The sequence below is a fragment of the Dermochelys coriacea genome, chromosome 8, assembly GCF_009764565.3.
Source record: "Dermochelys coriacea isolate rDerCor1 chromosome 8, rDerCor1.pri.v4, whole genome shotgun sequence".
NCBI lineage: Eukaryota > Metazoa > Chordata > Testudines > Dermochelyidae > Dermochelys > Dermochelys coriacea.
In genome coordinates, this window is record NC_050075.1 from 4,346,640 (window position 1) to 4,373,096 (window position 26,457).

Consider the following 26,457-nt stretch of genomic DNA (forward strand, 5'->3'; position numbering starts at 1 on the left):
GGGCGGCAATAGGCCGCCCGAATGCGCGTGCGCAAGGGCGTGGCGGGGAGCGGAGCGTCTTGTTCGAAGTGCGCGTGCGCAAGGCCGCCGCAACGTCCGGTAGTCGAGTTCCTCAGTGGGCCTGGGCCCCTGCTCGGCGCTCGGCGCGGGGCAGAGCAGGGCGGCGCCTACAGCCAAACGCTTGGGCTGGGCGCGCGCTGCTGCCATAGCGAGTGGGCGGCCCGGCCCGGCCCGGCCCAGAGGGAGGCCACGGGGCCGGATCCCAGGTAGGTGGACCCCTGGGGGCCCCAGGGCCCACTCCCCACAGCTTCCAACGGGCTCTGGGGACCCCGTGCCCTGTGAAGAACATAGGAACAGCCCTACTGGCTCAGACCAAGGGTCCGTCCAGCCCTGCGTCCTGTCTGCCGACAGCGGCCAATGCCGGGAGCCCCGGAGGGAGTGAACAGAACGGGAATCCTCAGGTGATCCATCCCCCGTCGCCCATTCCCAGCTTCTGGCCAACAGAGGCCAGGGACACCATCCCTGCCCAGCCTGGCTCATAGCTGCTGTCCTCCGTGGAGTTACCTAGTTCTTTTTTTGAACCCTGTTATAGTCTCGGCCTTCACAACATCCTCTGGCAAGGAGTTCCACAGGTTGACTGGGCGCTGTGTGAATAAATACGTCCTTTTCTTTGTTTTAAACCTGCTGCCTAATCATTTCATTTGGTGACCCGCCTACTACTTACGTTATGAGGAGTAAATAAGGCGTCCTTATTTACTTTCTCCGCACAGGTTGTGATTTTATAGACGTCTATCATATCTCCCTTAGTCATCTCTTTTCCAAGCTGAAAAGTCCTCTTCTTATTAATTTCTCCTCATACAGAAGCCGTTCCATACCCCTCATCATTTTTGTTGCCCTTTTCTGAACCTTTTCCAATTCCAATATATCTTTTTTGAGATGAAGTGACCATATCTGCACACAATATTCAAGGTGTGGGTGTACCATGGATTTATATAGAGGCAATATGATATTTTCTGTCTTATCTATTCCTCTCTTAAAGATTCTCAACATTTTTCAGAGTAGCAGCCGTGTTAGTCTGTATTCGCAAAAAGAAAAGGAGTACGTGTGGCACCTTAGAGACTAACAAATTTATTAGAGCATAAGCTTTCGTGAGCTACAGCTCACTTCATCGGATGCAAGTGAGCTGTAGCTCACGAAAGCTTATGCTCTAATAAATTTGTTAGTCTCTAAGGTGCCACACGTACTCATTCTCAACATTGTTAGCTCCCAGCTGGGGCTCTGGGGGTGACAGGACCCAGTTCTCCCCTTCCTCTGGATGTTAGCTGGGGCCCTTGGGGCAATGGCCCCACATGAGGGTACCCACACTATGCTTCCAGCCTGCAGCCATCACTTCTCTTGAGCACAGACCCGTGTCGCTCTCTGTCCTGACGGGTGTCCAGGGTGCGCAGTGCCTTGTCTACACTCAATTCCCAAGCAAGCCAGGGGATGTCCGTACAAGAAAAAACCCTCATGGGCAGCGAGTCTCAAGAGCCAAGATCAGCTCACCTAGGCTTATGCCAAAACGCCCCTGTAGATGTTTCTCTAAGGAAGTACATTTATTCTTACGGTGAAAAGTATCACACTGAAAATATACTGAAATAAGAATCTACACACATGATAAGCAGCTTACCAGAGAGCACCTGTAAGGGCTCTCGCAGGTAATCAGTCTTTCAAACCTTGCCACGGGGATTTTCTGTGGTCACAGGTTTTTAACTCAGAACAAGCACCCCCGTGAATCTCTGAATCACTCCTTTATATAGTTTAGGCCTCTGATCTTGTCCTCATGAAACAGGTGAGCAGCAGACAAAAGTCCCCTCGAGATCTAGCTGCCAAAGCATAATTCCTGTCCGAGAGGACTGTGCTCTCCATTTTGCCTCTGGTTTTGCTGCTCTAAATTGGATTACACTTGAGTCAGGTATCTCACTTGGAGACAGCCTCTCTGCATCTGGCTTTACTGAAGGAGCAGAGGCCCTTGAATGACGGGATGCATGGGTCCCACGGTTGTTACAAAACATAACAGCAGTTGCTGTTCTCTTCCCACAATTCAGGGTTAGGTGGCTTCTTTTCTCCCACTGAATTTCAGATCAGTGCCTTACTTGGACAAAAAGAAAAGGAGTACTTGTGGTACCTTAGAGACTAACAAATTTAAACATAAGCTTTCGTGAGCTACTCTGTAAGCTGTAGCTCATGAAAGCTTATGCTCAAATAAATTTGTTAGTCTCTAAGGTGCCACAAGTACTCCTTTTTGCGGATACAGACTAACACGGCTGCTACTCTGTTACTTGGACAAGTTTCTGGAATGTGTTTCCTTTCACGTCAGTTTTATTTCAATATCCCAGTCCTAACATTGACCCCTTCACACAGACATCTCTTCAAGCACTATGAAAGCAATTTATTTAACTATCACCTTCTGGCAAGCAACCTCTTCCATGTCAGCATATTCTCATGGTGTCTATCTCAAGCAAAGAAATGGAGCTTTTATAACTCAGTATTTATTGAACTTGATCTTTGAGGTTGTTAGGGATTCAAAGCTTATCTTCCAGATTAGTTGTTTTTCATTCCCTTTTTGCTTTCCCATCTGCAGTATATAGCCTTTGAATTGCATGAGTTATACATTACATGCACTATGTACTCCTGGGGGAATTCTGTGTCAAAAAACTAAGAATTCTGCACATATTTTACAATTCTGCATATTTTATTTGTCAATATAACTTAGTATGATCACACCAATTTCAATTATTTTGGTAATTTATTTCAAAATACCTGTCGCGTATGTCTGTAACAATACAGACAAAAAAAAAAGATTCAGAAAATGTTTTGTGACAAATAGATTCCTTATTAGGCATATTAACACAGAACTTTGAGTAATAATTCATTTGAACTACAATACAGAACTTTATATCCTTCACCCCTCAGAAGCAGTGCAAAGGCTTGGGGGAGTCGGGGGTACTGAGGGAGAGGGAAGTAATTGCTGGGAAGGAGCCTGGGTGTGGGTGGGAGAAGTGTGGCACAGGTTTTTTTTGGGGTGGGGCGATTGTTAGGGAGTTGGGGAGCCTCTCCCATGCAGACCCTGGCTGACTCCTAGCCTCTCCCATTCAATCTGACACATCTACCCCTGTCCCCATGTGTCCCTACACCTCCATTTAGCCACTCCCTACCCCCAGTCTCCAAGTGGCACTGCATCCCCACTCCCATTCAGCCATCACCCCAGTGTGTCCTCCCACTAGCTCTTTTGAACCCCAGTCTATGTGACCCCCTCCCAGCAGCCCTGTGTGACCTGTTCTGTCTATTCCCCCCCCCCCCCCATCCCATATCCTGTGCCTCCTCTCCTGGCCCCATGGGCAAGGTGCTGTGAAGAACACAGACTGTCCTCCCTATCCATGGTTGGATGCTCTGGCCTGTGAGCTGGCTGTCTTCTGTTCTGGCACCACAGCAGTCCCTGGTGGGTGAAAGGCATAATTGCAGCACCTCTCCAGTAGAACGTATTTTCTGCGGAGAAAAAAACTCTGCAGGGCACATGAATTCTGTGCGTACGCAATGGCACAGAATTCCCGCAGGAATAGGTCCTGCCAAAACAGAACCGTTAGAAGCAGTACTGAGTGTCTGTATGGCTGTATTAAACCATTGCAAGGACATAAGTCAACCAATCTTTTCATGCAGATAGTTTCCTACATGGGTCCAGAGTTTGTCAGTAGCAATGGCGATTTTTTGTGATTTGGATACCCCTCCACTGGGAACCAAACTAATTTCAGATGGGACACTGAATAGCCAATAAATAGGAGATGCTTTTGGTTACTGTCAACCTGGATTGGATTCAAACTAGCAACTTAGAAAGTGAAAAGTCTTTATCTAGCCCATTACCAACCCCCTGTACTATCCAGTCCTCAGTTGGGAGAGTGATTCATTTAAAAACAGTTTCTTCTTTAAGTGACAGTTAAAGGAAAACACCAGAGTCTGGAATTTGGTGAGATTCCAATGGCCTTTCACCTACTTTTTCATGTATGCAGGATAACCCTCCCACTACAAGAACCAGTCATAATGAAGCTCAGCGACCCTGTTCTCACTCAGGCTGTGTATTTCCATTCTCTGTGCTGTGTTTCCACTTGTGAAATGCAGCATCACTTCTCCTTGAGTCTATGAGGCTACAGAAAACAACAAAAAGGAAAGAGCCCCGTCCCACCATGCAGAAGTTAGTGTCAGTCAATCAAAAATGTTTTTGAAATGTAACAGCAGTTTAGCTCTGAAATAAAGTCACAGCAAGTGGCTGAGGTACCAAGTGGCCCTCTAGGGGGAATGTGGGAATGGAGTTTGAAGAGGTGTCGTGTCGTCGTTCTCTTACGCACCTCCCCCCCCCCCCCCGAACATGGCTTGGTGAAAAGTTCTGTGTGGTTATGAGTACCGTGTGTTAGCCACAGATTATGGGACATTTGTGATTCTCATACTTGTGGATCTCTCTGAGCTCTAGCCATCATTAACTGAGATGCTGTTTACTTCCTTGCAGACCTGGCAGGGCTAAGTGGACATGTGTTGTGGTGTCTCTGTTTCTTCCTCATATAGTAAAGCCAGAAAGTGGTGATGGATAACAGCACCTCTCCTAGAGCTTGGATCAGCTGCCACACTATCTACTGGAATAAGTCGCATTTTCTGGGACCACACCTGCATACTAAAAGTGAGGGTTGCCACAAGTGACTTTTTACCAGACCTGCAGTACCCAGTGCTCTCATGTACGCTACAGACTTCACTATGTGTAAATACTGTGGTTAAGGATGAAGAAATGCCAATTTAATCTTTTCTACACAGATAGGGCCGATATCATGCTATAACCCTTTTAAGTCATTGTTCTCTAGTCCTGCTTATGCAATGTGAGCGAACAGTCATAAGAACATAAAAACAGCCATACTGGGTCAGATCAAAGGTCCATCTAGCCCAGTATCCTGTCTTCTGACAGTGGCCAATGCCAGGTGCCCCAGAGGGAATGAACAGAACAGGTAATCATTAACTGATTCATCCCTTGTCACTCATTCCTAGCTTCTGGCAAACAGAGGCTGGGGACACCATCCCTGCCCTACAAGTCAGACTTGGGGGCCAAGACAGAGGGCCAAGGACTTAAGCAGCGTTGCCCAGTAACTCTCCCTGGTCCCAATAAATACACTTTTGACCTCTTGAATTGCACTGGTTTTAAATATTTGTGTTTAGGGCACTGGGTGGGGGCAATATGCATAATCTGCAAACTTATTTATGTGTAACTTATGAAAACAAAAGTGAAAAGATTTTTAATGATATCGCTAAATTACTTTTATAGCAAAAATAAACTCCTTGAAGAATGTGCTCCTCTCAATCACACACACACACACTTTCTCTCTCTCTCTTTCAGTCACGTGCACACACTGTTTCTCTCTTTCTCTTTAAACTGTCTGATTGAAAGGGCATAACAGTTGCCAGCACCAGTAATGACCTAATGCTGGCTTCACATGATCTGCCTGGGAGGAGACAATTATAGGCACACCTCCCTCTTCCTTTGCCTGAGGATGTGATAAAGGGACCGACAGCAGCGGTGAAAGGCAGGGAATTGAGTTCTGGATTGGTCTCTGGCCAGCAACCCAGGGCCCCCTTCTAGGCTGCAGCCGGCAGAAGGTGAGCAAAGAGGGAGCAACCAGCACCCTGGGGCACAGTGGTTTAGAGGTACTTGATGGAAACTCTAGGGATGGCAACTCCATTAAGAGACTTACAGCCTGTTGTTTTATGAATGTATTTATTAAAAAAAAATATATATTTTAGGCTTTTCAGAGTGGGGACTGTGTCTGCCGTCTTGTTTGGGCAGTGTCTGGCACATAGCGTCACCAGAAGCACATAAGGTAGTTCTGTGCTTACCCTTAGAGAGAGGGTGTCTACTGAGCACCTTTTAAGGTATGTGATTCCCCGAGGTGGCCAGTCTATAGCTGCATCCTATGGTGTCACAGATAGTCATCGTCTCTTTTCGCAGGTGAGATTGTTGTTCCAGCAGCTGACTCTCGGCCTGTGTTGATGCCAGAGGGATCAGGAGAGAAGGGCTAAGGGAAAGGAGGTGTGTAACGGAGTGAATCGATTGCCACAGACATGCCCAGTTATTCAGCTCCTGCACCTGCCAGCAGCAGCTGGGTCTCCAGTTGGTGTCTGCAAAGAGAGCTGAACGGCAGGCTCAGTGTAATTAGAAGAGGGCTGCTGTTCGACCTCAGGTTGGATAACAGTAAGTTGGGGTGGGGATCAAACTGATAAAATAAGTTTTTGAAGAAGCGTCACTGATGCTATAGCTTTTAAAAGTTTTGCTGGCCGGTGTCACTGAGCCTGTGCCTGGCCTGCCATGGCTTCCTGGCTGCCCAGCTCTTCCCCACCTGGGGAAGTGAGCATTACTTTGGTGCCAGCTGGCAACCCCAAGAGGAAGCAGCCATTTGAGTGCTAGCACATCAAGGCTAAGTGCCAGGGGGAGCGTGATCCAGATGCACTGTGTGAAGAACATCTAGTATTTCCTTGTGATCTGCTGGATGGAATCAGGGATATCTGTGATGGACAATCCTGCAGCTTGTCTGCAGAGCTATACCCTGACTGCCCAGCTTGCTGAGATAATGGGGTATATGAAGGGCAAACTGGGGAACAAGTTGATGCATCACAACACCCAGCTGATGGAGGCCCTCAAACCACCACATAAATACATACCAGAGATCGTCCTTGCTGGGAAACGTCCTTGCTGCACTCTCTCTAGGGCTGAGCATAGGTCACTGTGTTCAAGATGGTTTGACAGATGTACAGGGAAGAAAAGCCAACTGTCTGCGAAGATAAGGGGCTGAGTCCAGCTGTCATGAAGACTGAATTAATCAGTGGTTGAGGGCTACTCCCTGTACACCAGAACTTGGCAGTGCAGTTGAGGTGACCAGACATCAAGAGCCAGCTGGGCATCTTTTTGCCTGGCATGATTTCAGCGTTGGGTCTATGCCCAGAGACTAGGCAAAAGTAACATAGTCTGCAGTTGGGGGCAGTTCTGTTGTGAATGTGGGTGGGTATGATGGAAGAAAAGGCATAAGCCGGTTTGAATCTGGAGATGGGAATGCCAAGAATCCACTCCTGAAGGGTGTCCTGGGGAGAGCAGCAGTGTGTGCCCTGCCAACGGGAGGGAGCCTCAACAGCTGGAGAGTTGGCTATTGGGTTAAGAGAGACAGTTCCACTGGATAGAGACATCTGGTCCCCCTGGCTGAGCCATCGGTGTCACTGGCTGGGAGGGGAGTCTGATTCTTTAGCTCAGCATGTAAGAGTATTAAATGCACAGCATTGACTTTCTGGGAGCGCCTTTCCACATCAAGGCACTTCCCGGGCCTCCCTCGGTGCGCTGCCAGCTGGGCTCTGCAAAGGTTCTGCTAAATTAAACAAGAATGATACATTCTGTCTTGGGCTCCCTGGGAGCTGCCCCTTCCCTGGGCTGGCACCTGCACATCTGACTGATAGTCCAAATGAGGGATGGCACCCCCCACCCTCTCTTCTCCGCCATGGCTGCCTCCAGCTGCAGGAGTGGCTGCAGCTCTGCGAGCCCAGTCCCCAGCTTTTTTCTTGTGTTGCGCAGACATGACACAGGGGGCCTGTGCCCAGGAGGGAATGAGGCTCAGATGTGGCGGGGGGGGGCAGGATATGTTTAGTGAACAACACATGCCCCATTGCCCATAACTGATGCCGTATGCACACTAACTCCTCCAGCCCTCCAAGCACTGACTTCTCTGTCCCCAACCCACCTACCCTGCCACCTGATGGATGCAAGTTGCACACAGAGATGAGGAGAGCTGATCCTGTTTTGCTAGGCCCGATGCCTCTCTGCTTCGCTTTCCACCCAAACAGACTGGTCCCGCTGTCTCGCCAACCTGATGTGCACTCACTTTTCTTTGCTCTGATTGTATTGGTATTGCAAATCTAGCTTCATGGGATTTAGGAGCTAGGAATGTCCTGCCTAATGAATCTCATGGAGTTATTTCCTGGCCTACTTATTTCTTGTCTTGGGTCTCACCTGAGTCTAGCCCCGAGAGCAGATGGGAGGAGCTGTGATATGCGAGGCTGGTGTGGGGACATTGGTACCCGCCTCTGGCAATATCTGCACTGGGGAAATTTACTAAAGAATTTCCCTCTGGCGCAGCTGCTGTCACCTCGACAACGGTCTCTTTGCTAACACTTATCACGAACATGGGAATTAGCTTTCAACTAAAGAGTGTCTCTGGAAGCACCCCCGCCCACCGGAGATGCTTTTTGCTGTGGCAGTGCCGGCCAGTGGCGTATGAAGACTGGACCAAAATTGTGTGTATGGTGTGAGAAGAAAGCTAGCCAGCTCTGGAGCTGTCTCTGTGCACTTTGTTGAGCTCAGGAAATCTGCAGTGTATTTAAGTCTTGGCTTGAGTTTACTGTGGGTTTCACTGCAGTGGGTTTGGATTTGGCTAACCAGTGCTGCAGTATCTGCTGAGCTCAGCTGACTAATAACAGCTGCCCTTTGCCTTCTGTGGTGATCTTTGCAAGGTCTTGCAAAATGAAGTTAAGCTGCTGATCAGGGCTGGGCCCTTGAACTGCAAATCTGAGTCTGGCTGACCCTTAGAGGACTATCATTTGGGGGCGGGGCTGTCCCTTCTCATTCCCCCGCCCCATTGAGAGGGACCCACTTTTCTCTCTTTGTCTGCTTCCTTCCACAGCCAATGCAAGAGGAGTGGAAGCGAGATGTGTTTCAAAAGGGTTGTGAGCAAAGACTTAGGGGGCTGCTGTGGGCAAGCAGGTGCTCAGATGCCCCAGAGGTGGTGCAGTATGAGCATCTAAAGCACAGACTAGAAGGCAAAGCCAAGCACGTCATTCTGCTGCCAAAAGACCCGCTGCAATTCCAGGCCAGGAAATTCTCCTGAGTGTCCATGTGCCTGCAAAGAATCACACCATAGTATCACTTTTAATACATAAACTGGATGCATGGGCCTCTTTCAGTGGCTGGAATGGTAAATTCTGTGAATATGGACTTGTTGGTCCATAAATGACTGTCGTAGAAATCCAGACCCACTTTGCAGGAATAATTATTCAGATTATTTAATGTTTTATAGACTTTTTTTTTTAAGTTTGACATGTGATCATTAGACATGCCTATGGCTTAAATGCTCATAGTATATTTCCCAGAGGGCCTCCCCCTGTACGCTCTGTCTAAAAGCCTGTGTGGGCAGGAGCTCAGGGCTTCTGCCCCATGGCAGGATGGTGGGGCTAGCGGCATCTGCTGCAGGGAGCGGGTCTGGAGCTTTAGCCCCATGCGGAGGCGGCACAATGGCTTCTGTTCTGCATATTTGAAAATACTTACTGGAGCTCTGCTCCAGACAGCTCTAGCTGAAATTAAGCCCTGGCTGTGCCAGTATTTTACTTCAGGGGTTAAGGACTTTGGCTGGGATTGGCTTGGTTTTAATAGCAGTCTCACACGCTTTGTAAAAATTACTTTAAAAGGCGGATTTAAAAAAATAAACCAGCGTCAGTTCCGGCATCTCATTTCATGTCAGCCTCTGCTATAACTGAAGCCCACTGAGAGGGCTAATGTTTGTTTGATTGACTACTGTCTGGTTTATATGCCAGTGCAAATTCAGTGGCTGGTGGCGTCATTATTTCTCTGTTTAGTGGAATAGCCCCAGCTCAGTGGCATATGTCACTGTTTAGTAGGTGCGTCCTGGGCCATCTCAGCAAAAATGCTGTGTTGTGTGGTGCTGGGAGCAAAACAGGATCTAGCTAAATTTGGCTTTTGCCTTTAAATGTGATAGTGGATCTCGTAGTACCCTTAAGTCAAAGAGGAATGCTGCACTTTGATTACAGGGCAGGAGGGGACCCGGCATACCAGTGAGGCATACCAGTGGTTCTTTTAACAGTTCCCCCAAAGCTCAAGAGATGAGATGACATTGGGCAATCCTGCTGCCTCCTCCTGAGGACTCAAAGCCAATTTGCAATCTTCCCAGCCTTCCGACTTGTTGGAGACACAGTTTCGAGGGCATTTGAGCTACTGGATCAATATAGAAGATATGTTCTCAAGCACCAGCTACCAAGCAGGCTGTTGTGTATCAGGTCAGAGCAGTGAGGCTTTCCCTTTTATACACCTAGCTATCTAGGACCTTATAACATTGCCATCCCCATAGCATCTCTAAGGAAAGACTCTACTCAGTCACAAAAGGCCATTGGGCTAATACTATACTGTCCTAGTAAAACGGTTTCAATTAATATGTTCTTCATGGAGCATCCATTTCGAAAGGGTTTGGTTTTTGACCATTTTCTTGTATGAACAGCACTGAGATGAAGTGAAGTCTCAGAAAGAAATTGCTTTTTAAGCATAAGCTATTTATTGTACAAGCTGTTTCACTAAGGCCAGTGTGTGCAGCTGTACAGATAGATAACATCGCAGAGATAATGGGGTTATATTTGGATGGTGCATTACATCACAATGTGGCTTGATAAGTACATTACAGAGGGCAAAAGGCCTTTTGCAAAATCAGATAATTTGAGCCTGCAACAAAGATATTTACACTAGTTATTCTCCAGACAGCAGGATCCTTCTGCTTGGTAGTCTGAGATACGAACCATTAGAATCAAAAGTCATTTTCTTTTTTCAGAAGAGCCCTAGCTAGCAAACTAGGCTGCCAGGTTGGAAACAAACAGTGTGTCGAAGATTTTAGAGATTGGAAAGAATAGCATCCCATGGCCCAGGAGGGAGTGGGGAGTTTGAATTCAGGAGGAAGAGGCTAGCAAACGGGATGAAGACACTAGTTTAAAATCTAAACAGCTTCCTCTTACGATGCCTCTTTCAATAGCTCTTTTGGGTCAGCGCGTCAGAGCTAACTCAATCCATTTGCAATTCTGAGTTTAGAAAAGGCTGGCTCCCCACGGTTAATACTGAGCACAGGTAGCTCATGCCCTTGTGCTCCAGCTAAGAGGCTGAGAGGTAGAACTGCTGGATTCTGGTCCCACCCCCACTACAGTCACTGGGCAAGTCATTTAGGGCCAGATTTCAGTGCTGTTGTGTGCCTGTAGCTCCCACTGAAGTAATTAGGAGCTGTGAGCATGTAGCAGCTCTGAGAATCAGACCTTTCCTTTTTAACCTGTCGGTAAATAACACCCCAGACAGAGAAGTGGGTCTGATTTTGGACTATAAACCATCAGAGCTTAAACACTAACAAGCTTTAAGGGGGCGCAAAAAAAAGGGCATTAAAGTTTTACAATTTCAAAACGGAAATGTTGTCACCAAGTTAACTGGTTGATTTTTGTGCTTGTTGCCAGTGTGGTCCTTTGCCAGGAAACTCTACAAAAGCAGCTCCCACCAGAGGGAATATTAGCATCATAAAGGTAATGCACCATCACCTTCTGAATTATTTATTTTGTCAGTACTTTGTGCTCTGTGTAATATAGCCTGTTTGCTCCTACTATAAAGGAGTCAGTGTGTCACAGACCATTCCAGATGAACTCCCCTCTTAAGAGCTCTCCCTGCAGATCTCGGGGGTGTGGGCATTGCTCTAGCTTATGCTAATGGGACTTGGATGGCCAGATCTAGGAACAACGGCATTGAGCTAAGGAGCTCTACAGAACCGTCTGTACTAAACCAGTGACTTCAGCTGGGCCCTGAACGCAGACTAACGGTTGCATCTTTTACTGAGGCACTGGCTGTTCTTGCCTCATAAATAGACAAAGCTATTCTGTTCTTTCTTTTTTAGTGGCTTCTGTTGGTATTCTGGAGAATGCAGTTTAGAGAGTTTACTGTGCACTCAGACCCTAATCTTGCAGGTCCCATGGACTTGGCTGCAGTGGGGTTCTACCACAGTAAAGAATGGAGGGTACACCAGAAGACCTAGTAAAAAGAAGGCCTTTTTCTTGGCTACATTGCTTTAGTTCTAAAAGCACAAGGAGTCAAATTCTGCCCTTTGTTCCAGCCATGCAATCCCATTAATATCCCTGGGGTGGCCAGGGTTTAACGAAGGGCAGAATCTGGCTCATGGTGTCTGTGTACTGGTTGTTATAGTGTCTTTTATTTGAACATTGAAGAAGATTCAGTGAAGCTGAGGTGAGATTAATTGTAAAGACTATTTTGTTAAGCAAATTTGTTGCTGGGAAAGGTTGGCCATCTAGGAAATGAAAACTCCCCAGCTTAGCCCTGCTGTAGACACTGCACAAGCACCAGAAGTACAAGGTTCCTCCCGCTAGCACCTGACCTCTAGGAGCGCAAGGTAGTTCAGGCTTTCTCTCTCTATTCAATCCTTGGCCTCTCTGCTGAGCCTGTCAGCAAGGGGGCTGGTTAGAGCCAAGGGCCAGGCTGGTTATGATGCTGACACCTGCCCAGCTCGTATTTGAAGAGCCAGCAGATGGTAACGATTTTCAGTCATTGGCCCCTGGGGTGGATCTAAAGCAGTGACCTAAAGGTGAAAATCTCCCTTATCATGTTACCAATGTTTGGTGCACAGGGCCATAGGGGCTGTAATTTAAGGGCACAAGGTGATCTATAATTTTAATCCCTTGCCCCCGTGATTTACTCTGCTATACCAGATTTTTTTGTCCCGAAGGCCTGGGACAGTCACTGAACACAGCACATTCCAGACCAGTCAGGCCACCAGGAGACAACTGTATCCTAACATGTGAAAACTTCCTTTGGGGCTGCTTTCCCATCCTCTTTTCCTCCCCCTCCCCTTTTTCTTTACAGCTCCCCATTCGCTCACTCGCATCATTTATTATTTCAGATGAAGGGAGATGCTGCATATTCCACGGTGGGCTCACGGCAGAAGCAGGTAAAGACTCAAAGCTGTCGTCTCAACTGAAATGTTATATGGTGGCTGGGTGCCAGGAAGCTTCCTGATTGGCTCTTGGTGATGCTAAGTGAACAGTCTCTGCCCTGTGGCTTCAGTCATTTACCCCTGGACAGGGCAAAGCACTAGAGAACTTAGCGGAAGGAATAACCTGGTGCAGAGATGGATTAGATGAACAAAGAAATCTTTCCCACAATGGCAGCTTCACAGATTCCATAGCTGATGCAGCTCTACGCTTGTACTGTGGAGTGGTTCTGTTAAATTTAATTGGTGTCTCCTTTGATATGCGTGAGAAAGAGACAGCCATTAAACAAGGCCATTTCTAGTCAAAAGCATCTTAATACAGATATACAAATTGCTGAATCTATGTGACTGAAGCCCAGGAGTGGGAGCTGTACAAGAAAGGTTACGTTTGTAGATCAGTCCCAGGCTTGCAGCATAACCTTGGCAAATCACATACACTTTCTATACCTCAGCTCTAACCTGGAGGGGATGTTGTGAGGGTTTATACAATAGCGTTGGGAACTTTTTAAGATCAGTAACTGGAAGGCATACAGGAAAACTGAAGTATTGTTCTGTCTAGCTCCAAGCTTACACTGTACTGGAGTCAGTTCCTTGGAGGAGGTTGGCTTCAGCTAAGTTTTTCAGCCAGCTGCTATGTAAATTCATCTTTTGTCTAAAATGAAGCCAGATTACCAACATGTTAAAATGCTTTAAATCTGTACTGGGTACCATAACCATCTTCTAAAGCATATGCAGTGTTAACTAGGATGGGGTGGTGTTGCAGAATGTAGCCCTCACCAATTGCTCTCACACACGCATATATGGGGTGATGCTCCACGGGAATTAATGGAGTTACTAAACAAACAAGCCGAGAGATCAAAAACTGACCCATTTGCCTCAAACCCACAATCTTGAGTAAATCTAATCCAGATCCACACAGTGCCTGTTCCACCAACCTCTACTTTTCTATAGTTAAGGACAATTGAACGTTAGTGCTGAGAGCCAAGGGCATTGATTTTTGATACGAGATCGTAGGGTTCTGATATTTTGAAAACTCACAGCAGGACTTCTTTAAAGAATCTTCTCTCAAGTCCTCGAGAACAGACTGATTGGTAGTTTGATACTGTTAGGAGCTGGGTTAAACCTTGGTATAGGTTAGTTAAAACCTCATTGAAATTGATGGGTGTGAATGCTCCCTTCATTTTAAGATACAGCGTAAGGAGAATTAAGGGCCACACCTAAACCAATACATAATGGAGTCTGCCCAGAAATTAGCACCCTGCGAATGGAGGGTTCCCCTGGGTATTGTTGGGGGGGGGAGGTGCAACCAAGCCCCAGAGACCCAGAGCAAAGCAGACTGCAAGAAAATTGTGCATGGTGCAGCCTTGGGAGAAGCTTAGAGAAAGGCTCAGGGTCAAGGGTGTAAGCTGAGAGAAGCTTAGGCCTGTAAGCAAAGAAACTGCTCCTTTTGTTCTTGGTTCCTCCTCTGTTCACAGAAGCAGGACACTATAGATTCCTAGCAAATAAACAAGATTGTGTCAAAGAAAATACCAGGTGCAATCATCAATTTCTACACCCAGCCGCAACCACCTACAAGGCCTCAAACTTTGACTAGCCGCTTGGACCGAAAAGGGCTAACACCACTTCACTTGGGAGTCTTCAGTGCAAATGACCTAAATTCTATCCAATTCCAGATAATCATTTCCTAAGCATCCTGGAGCAGGAGCATTAGAGAGGCTGATGTTGTCTATTTCTGTTGGAGTGACAGCCAGGTGCATTGCACTGAAGGCTGCTGAGGAAGGGGGACTCGGGGCTGTTACTTTACACCACACATCTGCATTCATCCCGTTGTAAGGGATTAAACTTCTCTTGTTGTTGCCTGTCTCTTAGCAATGCCACAGGACCAGACAAGTAGGGAAACTAATGTTATTTAATTATGCAAGCCCAGTGAATGAAGTGGGCTGTAGTTCACGAAAGCTTATGCTCAGATAAATTTGTTAGTCTCCAAGGTGCCACAAGTCCTCCTTTTCTTTTTGCTGTTTTGAGCTATTTTTTCTGTTCATCATAATGACCTGTTACACAAGAGAAGGGAGGAAATCACAGACTGATTGCTATCTGGATCCAGTTTAAACGTGTATTTTACCATACAGATACAGACTGTAATATATATTCAGAGAGTCTCATCCTGACCCGCCTAGCATCTGTGGACAGGGTGGATAACAACTTGGCTCCACTCAGTTCTGTAGAGTGCTAGCGACAGAAAACAAGGGATCCTAGAACTGGATCTAAAACAGAGGCTACTCCATGACATAGGTGTAATAACTTCTGTTTCCTGCTCTCAGGCAGGGAAGCTCTGGGACTCTATGAAGACAACTGGCTTCATACTGGGCACTGGTCTGCTGCTGTTTGCTGCCTTCAGGAACTCCGTCACCTGGTAAGACCACTCACCTGATAGCTTGAGAAGCAACATTTCAGTGGGTGGGGAGATAAGACGGATGTAATTTTTGCAATGAAAAGCTAAACCCTGCGTGTAATTCTTGGGCCCTTCTCCCCAGGCACTTGCAGAAGTTCTGGGGGGCTTCGGGCAATTTCTGGCAGGCACAATGGGAGAAAGTGCTCCACCTGCTTGGAGGAAACCAATGGGCAATTTTCTTTCTAGGTGAGTTCTTTTGAATGCTAAAGCTCGGCTGCAGGAAAGCCAGATTCCAGCTCTCCCAGAGCTCTGTGTACCAATGGCATGCATTGCTGCCAAATCCATGCCATGCCTCCCCAATGGTCAGGGTCCAGCTAACATTTTGGGACCACCCTTTCCCCTGCAAGTATTTGTAACTGCCAAACCATCCAGGACCGACATAGCCAACCATCACGTCCCTCATTGGGCTAAAATGAAATTACACCCCAGGTCTCACTGGAGTAATTATTGCCAAAAGGATAGAACTGACTTTATTGTAAAGCTACACACTTTAGTAATATTCTAGATGGGTGGTACCTGTATTGCAGCTAGGTTTCCTCCTGTAGTAGTGTCGACAGAACACAGCCTGGTGATAATGACTTGGTGGTAGGGGGCAAGGTGCCTTGTCCCTACAGCCTGAGAGCAGGCCTGTATTACTGTAATCTCATCCCCACTCTATCCTTTTATCCCATTCAGGAGCTGTGTCTTTGCTCTGAAAACCTTATGCCCGGAGACTCTCATTTCTGGACAGTACCTAGCCCACCAGGGCCCTGGTCTCTGTCTGTGTCCTCCAGGCACCACTGCAATATCAATCATTTCTGATGGACAAAGGCTCCCCTTTTTTCAGTTGTGTCATAACCATAGGGGTAGCCTAAATTCCTCCTTACCTGTAAGGGGTTAAAAGAAAAGGAGGACTTGTGGCACCTTAGAGACTAACACATTTATTAGAGCATAAGCTTTCGTGAGCTACAGCTCACTTCATCGGATGCATTTGGTGGGTTTTTTTTTTCCACCAAATGCATCCGATGAAGTGAGCTGTAGCTCACGAAAGCTTATGCTCTAATAAATTTGTTAGTCTCTAAGGTGCCACAAGTACTCTTTTTCTTTTTGCGAATATAGACTAACACGGCTGCTACTCTGAAACCTGTAAGGGGTTAAGAAGCTCAAGTAACCTGATTGGCACCTGACCAAAGGAACCAATGGGGACAAATGATTTCAAATCTAGGTGGGGAGAAGTTTTGTTTTGGGTTCTTTGTTTGTGTGGCCAGTTCGCTCTTGGGACAAAGAGGGACCGGACGTCAATCCACGTTCTCCAAATCTTTCTGAACAACTCTCTCTTATTTCAAACTTGTAAGCAACAGCCAGGCAAGGCATATTAGTTTATCTTTGTCTTCTCAACTTGTGAATTTTCCCTTGGCTAGAAGAAGATTTATCTCTGTTTTGTTGTAACTTTGAAACTAAGGCTAGAGGGGGTTCCTCTGTGCTCTTTGAATTTTCTGCTACTCTGGAAGGTTAACTACCAGCCTGAGTTTACAGAGGTGATTCTTTTACCCTTTTCTCTTTAAATAAAATCCTTCTTTTTAAGAACCCGACTGATTTTTCCATTGTTCTAAGACCCAGGGGCTTGGGGCCGTAGTCCCTTTGTAACCAATTGGTGAGGATATATGTTCAAACCTTCCCCAGGAAAGGGGGTGGAGGTTTGGGGGAATAGGACTCCAAATGGACCTTTCCCTGATTGTTTGTTAAATCACGTGGTGGCGGCAGTGATCCCAAGGCAAGAAAGGAATCTGTGCCTTGGGGAAGTTTTAACATAAGCTAGTAAGAATAAACTTAGGGGGTCTTTCATGTGGGTCCCCACATCTGTACCCCAGAGTTCAGAGTGGGGAAGGAACCCTGACAAGCTGTCTCTGCCCATCTCTCTCTTTCTACCACAGGCACGGCCTTAGTTCCAAGCCTTGTTTTCTGGTGCTTCAATGGACTCCTGATGGTGGCAGATGGGACCGGAAAGCCCAATTTCATCACCCGGTACCGAATTCAGTTGGGCAAAAACGACCCTGTAGGTATTTCTTGCCATGCCTGCCAAGCTGGACGAATACCACCTGCGTTTTCTTAGAGGAAGGGGGGAAGGGAGGGGGAGGCAGAGCTGTTAATCTCCTTCCCCCCACCCTCCCAAAACTTCATGCTCTTCCACAGTGTGGGCTGGCAGAGTAGAATCAAGGCAAGAATTCTACATGGCATGCCAATGTACAGCGGATGGCTGGTTGTGGTTAGGGCAAGGCTTAGGATGCAGGCCAGCTACGATCTGTTCCCAGCCATGGCACAGATGCCCTTGGGCAAATTTTTTAGGCCTCAGTGCCCCCCAAGCAGTTAATGTTAGGTGTCACACTAACTACGTGCCGAGAAAACTGACTACGATGTCCTAAGCCTGAGTGAGGCACCTTAGTCTGTGATCCACAAAAGCTAGTGGGGTTGGGGGAAAGGGGTGCTTCCTAAGCTAGCTAAGGGGAGATGCCAGTTAGAAGCACGGCTGCATGTGCTCCAAGAGGCATTTGGAAGCATGAGCTGTAGCAGATATGCTTCCTCCAGTGACAGGAGGGGTTTTCCGGTTGATATAGGTAATCGACCTCCCTGAGTAACAGTACCTAGGTAGACAGAAGCACTCTTCCATTAACCTAGCTGCATGGACAGCAGGGCTTGGGGCCACATAGCCAGGGGTGTGAAAAACCCAGCTCCTGACAGACATCACTATGGTGACCTAGTCCCCACTGTCAACATAGCTAGGGTAACAGCAGAATGTGTCTGTCCATGTAGCTAATGTCTCTTGGCAAGGCTGTGTTCTTACCCCATTAAAAACACCCCTTCCCATCAGTATAGGCTACAGCAACACTACGGGGCTATGCTGGTGTTGCCTTGCCAGTAGATAGTCTCCATAGAGTAGAGAGAGCTTGAGCCCATGGGCAGCATAGCTCTGTTGGCAGCCTGCACTAGGTCACTGAAAACCATGAGCCAAGGCACCAGAAGCTACATCTACACTAGGGGTTTTGTCCACATTGCTAGGGTATGTTTCCCCAACATACACACACCTCTAACTTACACAGTTGTGGTATTAAGCATAGACCATGGCTAACTAACTCCTCCTCTCCCCCTGCCTTTGACAGCAAGCAATCAGGTGCTTGCCTTTTTTGCATGCAGTGAAAAATACAGGGGCATTGGGGCAACTATGTCAGAGTGAGTTGATTGCTAAACTGAACAGCGTATGTTGTCAGACTTCAGCGTTAACACCCCAGTTTGGTAAATGGGAAAAGTTTCATACCTCGGTGCACTGCCAGGTTCAGGCAAACAGCAGCTGGCTGCTATTCATATCACATTTGGAAGGTTTCTTCATAACTGTGTGGGCTAAAGAGTTCTTTCAATGTCATTTCAATTGCTGGACTGTAGTTAGGCAGCACTTTAAAGCAATTTACAGTCACACAGCTGCATAACTGCACTGTGCACAAAGCCCTGGCCACAGTGATCAACAGGGCATGGGGAACCAAGTCATCAGAGAAATCACCGCCAGATGCAGGGAAGGGTTCTACCCCTTTCCTAGAGCCGTGGGGCTGCAGGTTAAAGCATGTTACAGCTTTTGTGCAGGCGAGCGGAGACATATTCCTGTAGCACCAGACTGACTCCTGGCCCTGGCATATGACCTCAAATTGTACACTAAGGTCTTTAATAAAGATTAAGATTATAGAAAGGAAAATTTCAGCCACAGCCATTCAGCTGTTTGTCCAGGGAGAGCAAGCAGGATCAGCAAGTCACGGGGAAAGCTGGAGGGAGACAACCCTGAGAAGGGCACCTGGCTTTTTTTTATTGCTCCTCCTTGAAGCGAGGTGGAGCAACACACCCCGGGGGCTGTGCTTGGGTACAAGAGTCATTATCTTCCACTGCCAAAAGGTGTCTTTACAGAGAGATCACTGACTCATTATAAAACACCCACCTTTTTTGTAGTGAAGACGAAGCCTTGAAATAATAGTGGTGCCTTACATCAGCGTGGCCCTACTGAGCCATAAGCACAGGAGCTCACTTAATTCCAGCCTTGGAGCTGCTCAGGCTGGCATAGGGAAGTATCCTGCTTAGACAGCAAAGGTTGATCTGCTGCTGGGTACCGAAAACATGTTTCTGTCAGTCCTACCTCTCGCCCCTCTCCTCCAGTTCTCTGCTTTGCCCACAGCAGAGCCAGGCACTCGGCTGCCAGCGCCACAAAAAATGAGGGCGCTGAACTTTAGGCAGATCAGTTTCTTGGTTATTTGCCTACTTGTGAAACTTGGTCCCCAAAAGAAAAACAAAAAAACAAAAAAAACCCAACAACTTACCAACATCCAAGGCCTGAGTCCTGGAAAGGTTCCCTCTCCCTGGAGCCCAGAGCTGCATGGCTCCATGGTTAGGCCTTAGCAGTCTCCTCTCTTGCAGGTGGACCCAGCGAAGCTGCAGCAGGCTGTTCAAACAGTGCTGTTTAATCAGGTTTTCATCTCTCTCCCAATGATGATGCTCATGCTTCCCATCATGAAATGGCGGGGACAGCCCTGCAGTGAGGAACTACCCACCTTTCACTGGTTCCTGCTGGAGTTGTCCATTTTTACCCTGGTGGAGGAAATTCTCTTCTACTATTCACACCGGTGAGTTGGGCAAGAGAATAGTCTGTCCTGCAGCTGCTTCTTCCTCCTTTAAGCTCCCTAAGAAATGTGAACTGCTCTGTCCTGAATTATGACTGTGCCCTCAACAAAACACCTCCATTAACCTTGGCCAGTCAGTGGCATCAGCCTTTCCTTTAGGAGCTCTTGGTGGTGTAACACTACCAGGGGCCGTGTTTAACCAGAGATTATGAAAGTAAGAGGATTGAGATGGACTAGCCCACAGGCTAAGGGATGGAAAAGGCAAGTTGATGAAAAGGCACTGGAGCTGGGGGGAGGAGGCTGTAACTATTGCTTATAGGAGGAACTATACACCAGACAAAGAAAATCTAGAAAGAGTGTAGACCAAAAAGATCATGAACTCCCTGGTCAAGGACCATGATCTTCTATACACATGTACAGCACCTGGCACGATGGGGCCCAGCTCCCGACTCTCCAGCTCTTCTGAGCACTACTATTACACACACACAAAAAGATGCAGAGTAAAGTCAAAGAAAAAAAAAGCGCCTACCTCATAAAAAGAGAGGCAGTTCAACAGCAAACAAAGCAATTGCAGGAATACACGCAGGCTGGGTGAATTGCCCAAGGACACCTGGGTTCTATTTCTGGTTCTGCCTTGACTCATGGAGTCCTGACGGCTAGCCCTGGTCTTTAATTCACTAGGCCACTTGGCTGCTCTAAAAATCTATACGTTAGAAAAGTACTGAGGATGCACCCGGAGTGACATTGGTCTCAGGGTTGACTGGACTTGAAGTCTTCATTCTGATTCTCTCCATGCAGGCTTGTTCATCACCCGCTTCTGTACAAGCGCATACACAAGAAGCACCATGAATGGACCGCTCCCATTGGTGTAGTCTCCCTCTATGCTCATCCGGTCGAGCACCTGGTAAGCAGGCACTCTTGGGGTCACTGCCCAGCAGCCTATCAAGTAAACCCAACCCGTTGCTGTGGGCTTTGCATTTCCACTGGGTGAGGATTTGTGGGAAGGGAGAAGAGTAGCTGCACTTCAGACCCTTCCTGTTGGGAGATGAAGCTGGGATTTGTGGCATCTCCAAAAAGCTGCTGTAGTAGAAGCGTCTTGTGGCTTCTTGCACTGGGACTACAAGCTCTTAGGGTAGAGCCAGGTACAACAAGGTCAATCTACTGTCAAGACTTAACTTTTTGGGAGCCAGGGCCTCCAGCAGGTTTGAGCATGATGGAATGGGGCCTCCTTGAACCTGGTGGAAGATATTGCTGCATAGACTGAGTTACAGTGGGAGTTGGCCTCTGTCATCTCCTTTATCCCAGTCTCTTAAGTGCATTGGCAGAACACGCCCAGGGACTCTGCAATGAGTCTCCCATAGCAGCACTAGCTCACTTATCACACCTCCACAAGGCGCTCAACTCTCACTATTCCACTTCAATCAAGTGCCACGTTCAGCAACAGCAGCACCAGGCTGCACTAGCTTCTAGGTGCTCCCATAGCACAAGCAACAAGAGGAGATGCCGGTTGCGGCCTTATGAACAGAAGGTTTGGGTGTGCATGTTAATGAGGCAGGGCTTGTGTCTGAATTCCAGTTTTCCAACATGTTGCCTTTGCTGGTGGGTCCGATAATCCTGGGATCCCATGTTGCTTCCATCATGGTGTGGCTCTGCCTTGCTATTCTGGCTTCATCCATCTCGCACTGCGGCTATCACCTGCCTTTCCTCCCCTCGCCGGAATTCCACGACTTCCACCACCTCAAGTAAGGTCACTGGACACTATCCATATAGCTGCCCCTCCCCCCATGGTCTGTAGACTGGGTCAGTCATCAGTGGCGGGGATGGGACATAGCCCATTTGTGAGGGCCAAACAGTCCGACATGACTACTAGTCAATCTCTACTCTGGGACTCATCTGCCCCACCTCAGTCTGGTTCACCTGACGGCAGCTTGAATGTATCCAGCCTCCTCACCCTTTGTAAACAGGAAGCAGAGAGGTCAGAGCAGAGGACTGGGCCTTGGACAGTTCCTGCTTTCTTACCCTCAGCTCAGCCACTAACCTACCATGCAGCCTCCAGACAAGTCACTGACCTTTTCCTTTCTGTTTCACGGTCCGCGGAGCTGGAAAACTGGCTACAAAGCAGAAAACCAAAGGCTGAATCTGAGCTCAGGTTTCTTAGGTGGATTAGACAGAGGAAATGTGTAGGGTCCAGAGAAGCAGGCATAGCCTGGGCTTCCCTAGCAGTGATCTAGGGCATCATGGACAATGCTCTGTGGAGCATCTTTCTGGCTGCTGAATTCCTTCTCTGTCCAAAGGCAGCAATGGAGTTCTCATGGCTGAAAAGCCTGACACAGCAGGAACCTGGCTTCGCCTGGTCAAAGTGCTGTGCGCACATGATTACTAACCCCCGACTCCCAGTGGAAGTGAAGTACTAGCACCTTTTTACAAAGGTAGCAGAGCAAAGCAGTGTTAGGCCTGCAGGTAGAGTCCCAAGGGAGGTCCTGGTTCCCAGGGTTGTGCTCAGGTTCCTGACCAGGCTCCCTGGCTAGCATCGCTTCCTGAGCACTGCTTCCCCTTTCCTGCAGGAATGGGGGTGACAGTTCAGTTCCAGCCTAAGGATGGGGTGATACCTGACGTATCAACCAGTGCATATCACCCCATGACGCTGATCATGCTGTATTCCAGGAGCATGAATCACCAGGGACATCAGACCCTATGGCATTGAGCAATGCTGTAGGGCCAGCTCATAGCTTCCTTTGCCATAGGTGTGTGTACAGGCAGTCTGGTCTTCCTGGGGCCCCAGGAGCTTGGAGTTGTGGCTGTATGGCAGAGTCCGACTCTCTCGCTCCCTGGCTGGTGATGGCTGCAAAGGCAGCCTGCAGTGCCTGGGGATGGAGAACACCCCTGGCTCAACACCTTTCCTAGATGACTAGGTAGCAGAACGGGCAGGTTCTGGGCTAAAGCCCATACAGTCCTCCGCAGGCTACAGAGCAAAAGGCTGGAAGAGACCAAGAATGTACAGCAGGATTGGCAGGGCTCCGATAGGGACACAGGCTATGGGAGGGGGTGAAAGGGAAGAGATCTGCATGGCCTACCTTGTTTCTCGACCGTAACCTCCAGTTCCCTGTGTGGTCCCTTTTTCTGCTTGGCTGCCAGGTTCAATCAGTGCTACGGAGTCCTGGGGGTGCTGGACCGCCTGCATGGAACGGACACGCTCTTCAAGCGAACCAAGGCCTACGAGAGGCATGTCATCCTGTTGAGCCTTACCCCTCTCACGGAGAGCATTCCCGACTCACCCAAGAAAGCCAAGTGAACCCGCCTCCCCTGCGGCTTGCACAGGGGAATCATGAGAGCTAGGAACCATGATTATGCCAAGTAATTTTCTAATGAGCAGGTTATTGTTCATCCTAAGTGTCGAAGACAAAGCGGAACCGTAACCCCTTGCTGGTGACATTTGAACTTGCTTCCCTTCAGTCCCCACTAGCCCGGAGTGCAGAGCTCAGCTCCAGGCAGCAGTCCTACAGCTGGGGAGCCTCCTGAAGCGAGTGTAGGGTTTTTTTAGTCCCCTGGATCAAGCTGCCCACAGACTGCCCTGTGCAGGTTTCCTTCCAGCCCCACAGAAATGGCTGCTGTTCAGATCTCCCATTTCCTGCTTGAGGCTTTTGGACCCAGGACGAAATCTCACCTGCATTGCATGGGGAGTCACAGGGGAATTCAAGAGCACTGCACTCCAGGCATTCAGCCTGGCCTGATCTCATCCCAGCACTCTGGGCCTGGGAGAATCATCCTGAACACCCCATGGAAACATGCTTATTGGGGCAATGTGGCCCTTTGTAACCACTTCACCAGCACCATCAGCCCTGAAAGCTCAACTTCCCACAGTACGGTTACTCCCCATACCTATGAAATAAGGGCTTCAAACGTCAAATGGTCACTAATCACCGGCAAGGGTCAGGCAGATGCTACCCCCACACAGTCCAGCGCTGCATTACTGGGAGCACTACATAGGTTTTATCCTTTTAACAATGCTGAGGATGAAGCCAAAATGCAAGTCACTAAGGGAACTTTCTAGGAGGGTGGCTCTGGGGCTGAAGTCTCATTAGCACAGCTAGTAGGGGCTGACTGCCCCATCCCACAGGGACTCACCTCACTTCCAACACAACAAAGCAGGCAGAGGGAAACCCCTAGGATTGCATAAAGTTATACATGATGGACGAGCTCCCCGCCATCACTGTTCTCCTGAGCTGTTTGGTAGGGAGAGCTGCAAAACCCTTAAACAAAATGGCCTCCCTGTCAGAAAACCACTACACAACTGAAAGTATCACAAAGCACCCAGAGCAGCGAGTGCTGAAAGCCAGGACTGGGTGTGTTGGCAGAGCAGTATGGGGGCTTGGGACAGGAACAAGCAAGGGAAGAGTACACTGGATTGAGACTAAGCAGTCCTACAAGAGCTCTTCTGCAGAGACCTTGGTATAGTGCCCAGCTGCAGTGTACTTGTCAGGTGCCATCAGCGTCTCACCTTCACAGTATTCATTCCACATGAGACGTGTCTGATCTGTAGCTCAGACCCTGTGACCCCAGAGCAAGACTGAGAAGAGCAAGGAAGTTTGTAGGGACAGGAGAGTCCATACCACACTGTCTTTTGAGGTTTTTATTTTTATACATTTTTTTGTATTAAAAAGGAAAAAGCATAATTACCACAAATTACAAAGGACTAAAGCATTACTAGAATAATGAATCACATCAGCCTAGAAAGCAGATACTCTGAATAATATTAATGTTATAATACAAGCTCTCATTCAAGTATTTTACATTTTTTTTGTTGTTGTTTTTTCTTTTCCTTTTAAATGGGATGATGATCCTGGCACACGAGTTAAGATTACGTACTATTAACAGAAGATGGATCACAGAGTAGGTTGTATTAACAAGATTTTCCTCCCCAGTGATGAGTGGTCTGAGAAGTCATTTTAAATTTGTCTCTACAATAAAACGCAGCTAAAGAAGGTTGCAAAACACTTTTTCTCTTTTGTTTTTGGGAGTAGAGGGATGCGGTTGGGACAGAGACAGAGCCTGGTTGGAAAGGGTAGCCAGATCAAACTAATATCCCCTTTTGTTCTGGCTGAGTGATTGAGCATCTAGACAAAAACCACTGGAAAACCCACCCTGCCCCAACCACCACCAGTTAAACTCAGTGTCAATTTCCAAGTCGGAATCCATGGGCTGGGGTTCCAACCCCAATGATAGTACATTCCACAGGGACCAACCAAGGCTGGGGTTGGCAAGGGAAGAGAGTTCAGCCATCCTTTCCCCCAGGCACACAACACTATGCCAGGAAGACTCCAATGGATGAAATGATACCAAGCCCCTGTCTCCCAGGGATATCATTGGTACAAGCCAACCTATTGTACAAGACTGATATTCTGGAGGTGATGAGAAGTGGGAATGTTCCACTGAGGAATAAAGAGGAGGGGTTGGGGTGTTAGTTGAAATACATCTGACTTTTGACATGAAAAAAGTGTCTATAAAAACCAAAATGGATAGGTTTAAGCCCATGCCCTTTCACGCTCAGAGAGCTTCCAACAATAGGGTGTGCTTGTCACAGATACATCGGTCCTATGTTCAAGTGTCTTCAGAAACTGAAGATGTAAACGACTCTTTGAAACGTTACCCCTAGAATTTTTTTAAGTCACTCCACCCAATCCACATCAGAGATGAAACTGTTTTCAAAAAACAAGAACAAACAAAAAAAAAACCCCAAACCAAAACCCACACCCACTCTCCTCTATTATTATAGGAATTGGAAATTAAAACTAAAAAGTCAGTGAGGCATTTAACATCAAGTGTAGCAACCCTCTCCTTATTAAGAGCCTAACGTTGATTCCAAAAGAAAGCGAGCTGACAACCCAAGGTCTCGGAGAAGACACACACAGAGGATATAGAGTGTTGCAAACAATCTGCTACATATACGGGGGTGGGTGGGTGTGGGTGTGTGTGCAAACAGTCTACATATACAGGGGGTGTGTGTGTGTTTGCTTGATAAACAAAGTATAGATCAGAAAGGCATTAACAGCTAAAAGGCTCCCCTCCGCATTGTCGTATTCTACATGTACAGAAGTATGGCAGAGTATTGAGGTTAATGTCATTTGTTACAGTACAGTCAACCAATCAGAAGCAGAGTGAGTGAACCTGGGCAGAATCCAACAATTACAGATAACCACCAGGAGGGGGAAACAAGCCACGAGGAGCAGACAGAGCAGCAGCACCTACACACGTTTTCCACAAAAACCCCAAAACCACCCCACCTCTGTGCAAGCCCTAAACCAGTGTTTTGGATCCTGCCACAGCTACCTGTCTGTAAGATGGACATCCAACGTGCAGGGTCCGAGAGAGGAGATGCACATGATTTAACAGACATTTCTTCCACCTGGAATGGCAAGACCAACTGCACCCCTACTTGGGGGTTGTGGGGCAGACTTGGCTCTGCATTAACAGCTGCCTCTGACTCCCTCCACCGCAGACATGGCAA

General features: G+C 47.8%; 1 protein-coding gene across 11 annotated transcripts; it reads left to right on the plus strand.

Annotated features, from left to right (window-relative positions):
• The first annotated feature begins 76 nt into the window (after positions 1-76).
• On the plus strand, positions 77-26,225 carry FAXDC2 (fatty acid hydroxylase domain containing 2). 11 transcript variants are annotated; one of them, XM_043490778.1, is made up of 14 exons: positions 77-266; positions 4,597-4,708; positions 5,414-5,673; positions 6,023-6,103; positions 8,192-8,349; positions 11,329-11,394; positions 12,777-12,824; positions 15,188-15,279; positions 15,401-15,504; positions 17,232-17,353; positions 19,750-19,955; positions 20,751-20,856; positions 21,528-21,694; positions 23,088-26,225. In XM_043490778.1, exons 5-14 carry the CDS (start codon positions 8,239-8,241, stop codon positions 23,242-23,244), a joined length of 1,179 nt encoding a protein of 392 aa, XP_043346713.1. In that variant the 5' UTR covers positions 77-266; positions 4,597-4,708; positions 5,414-5,673; positions 6,023-6,103; positions 8,192-8,238; the 3' UTR covers positions 23,245-26,225. The 11 variants fall into 11 exon arrangements, with proteins under 11 accessions (XP_043346713.1, XP_043346715.1, XP_043346714.1 ...); XM_043490780.1 differs by lacking the exon at positions 5,414-5,673; XM_043490779.1 differs by lacking the exons at positions 4,597-4,708; positions 5,414-5,673.
• Positions 26,226-26,457: the final 232 nt, after the last annotated feature.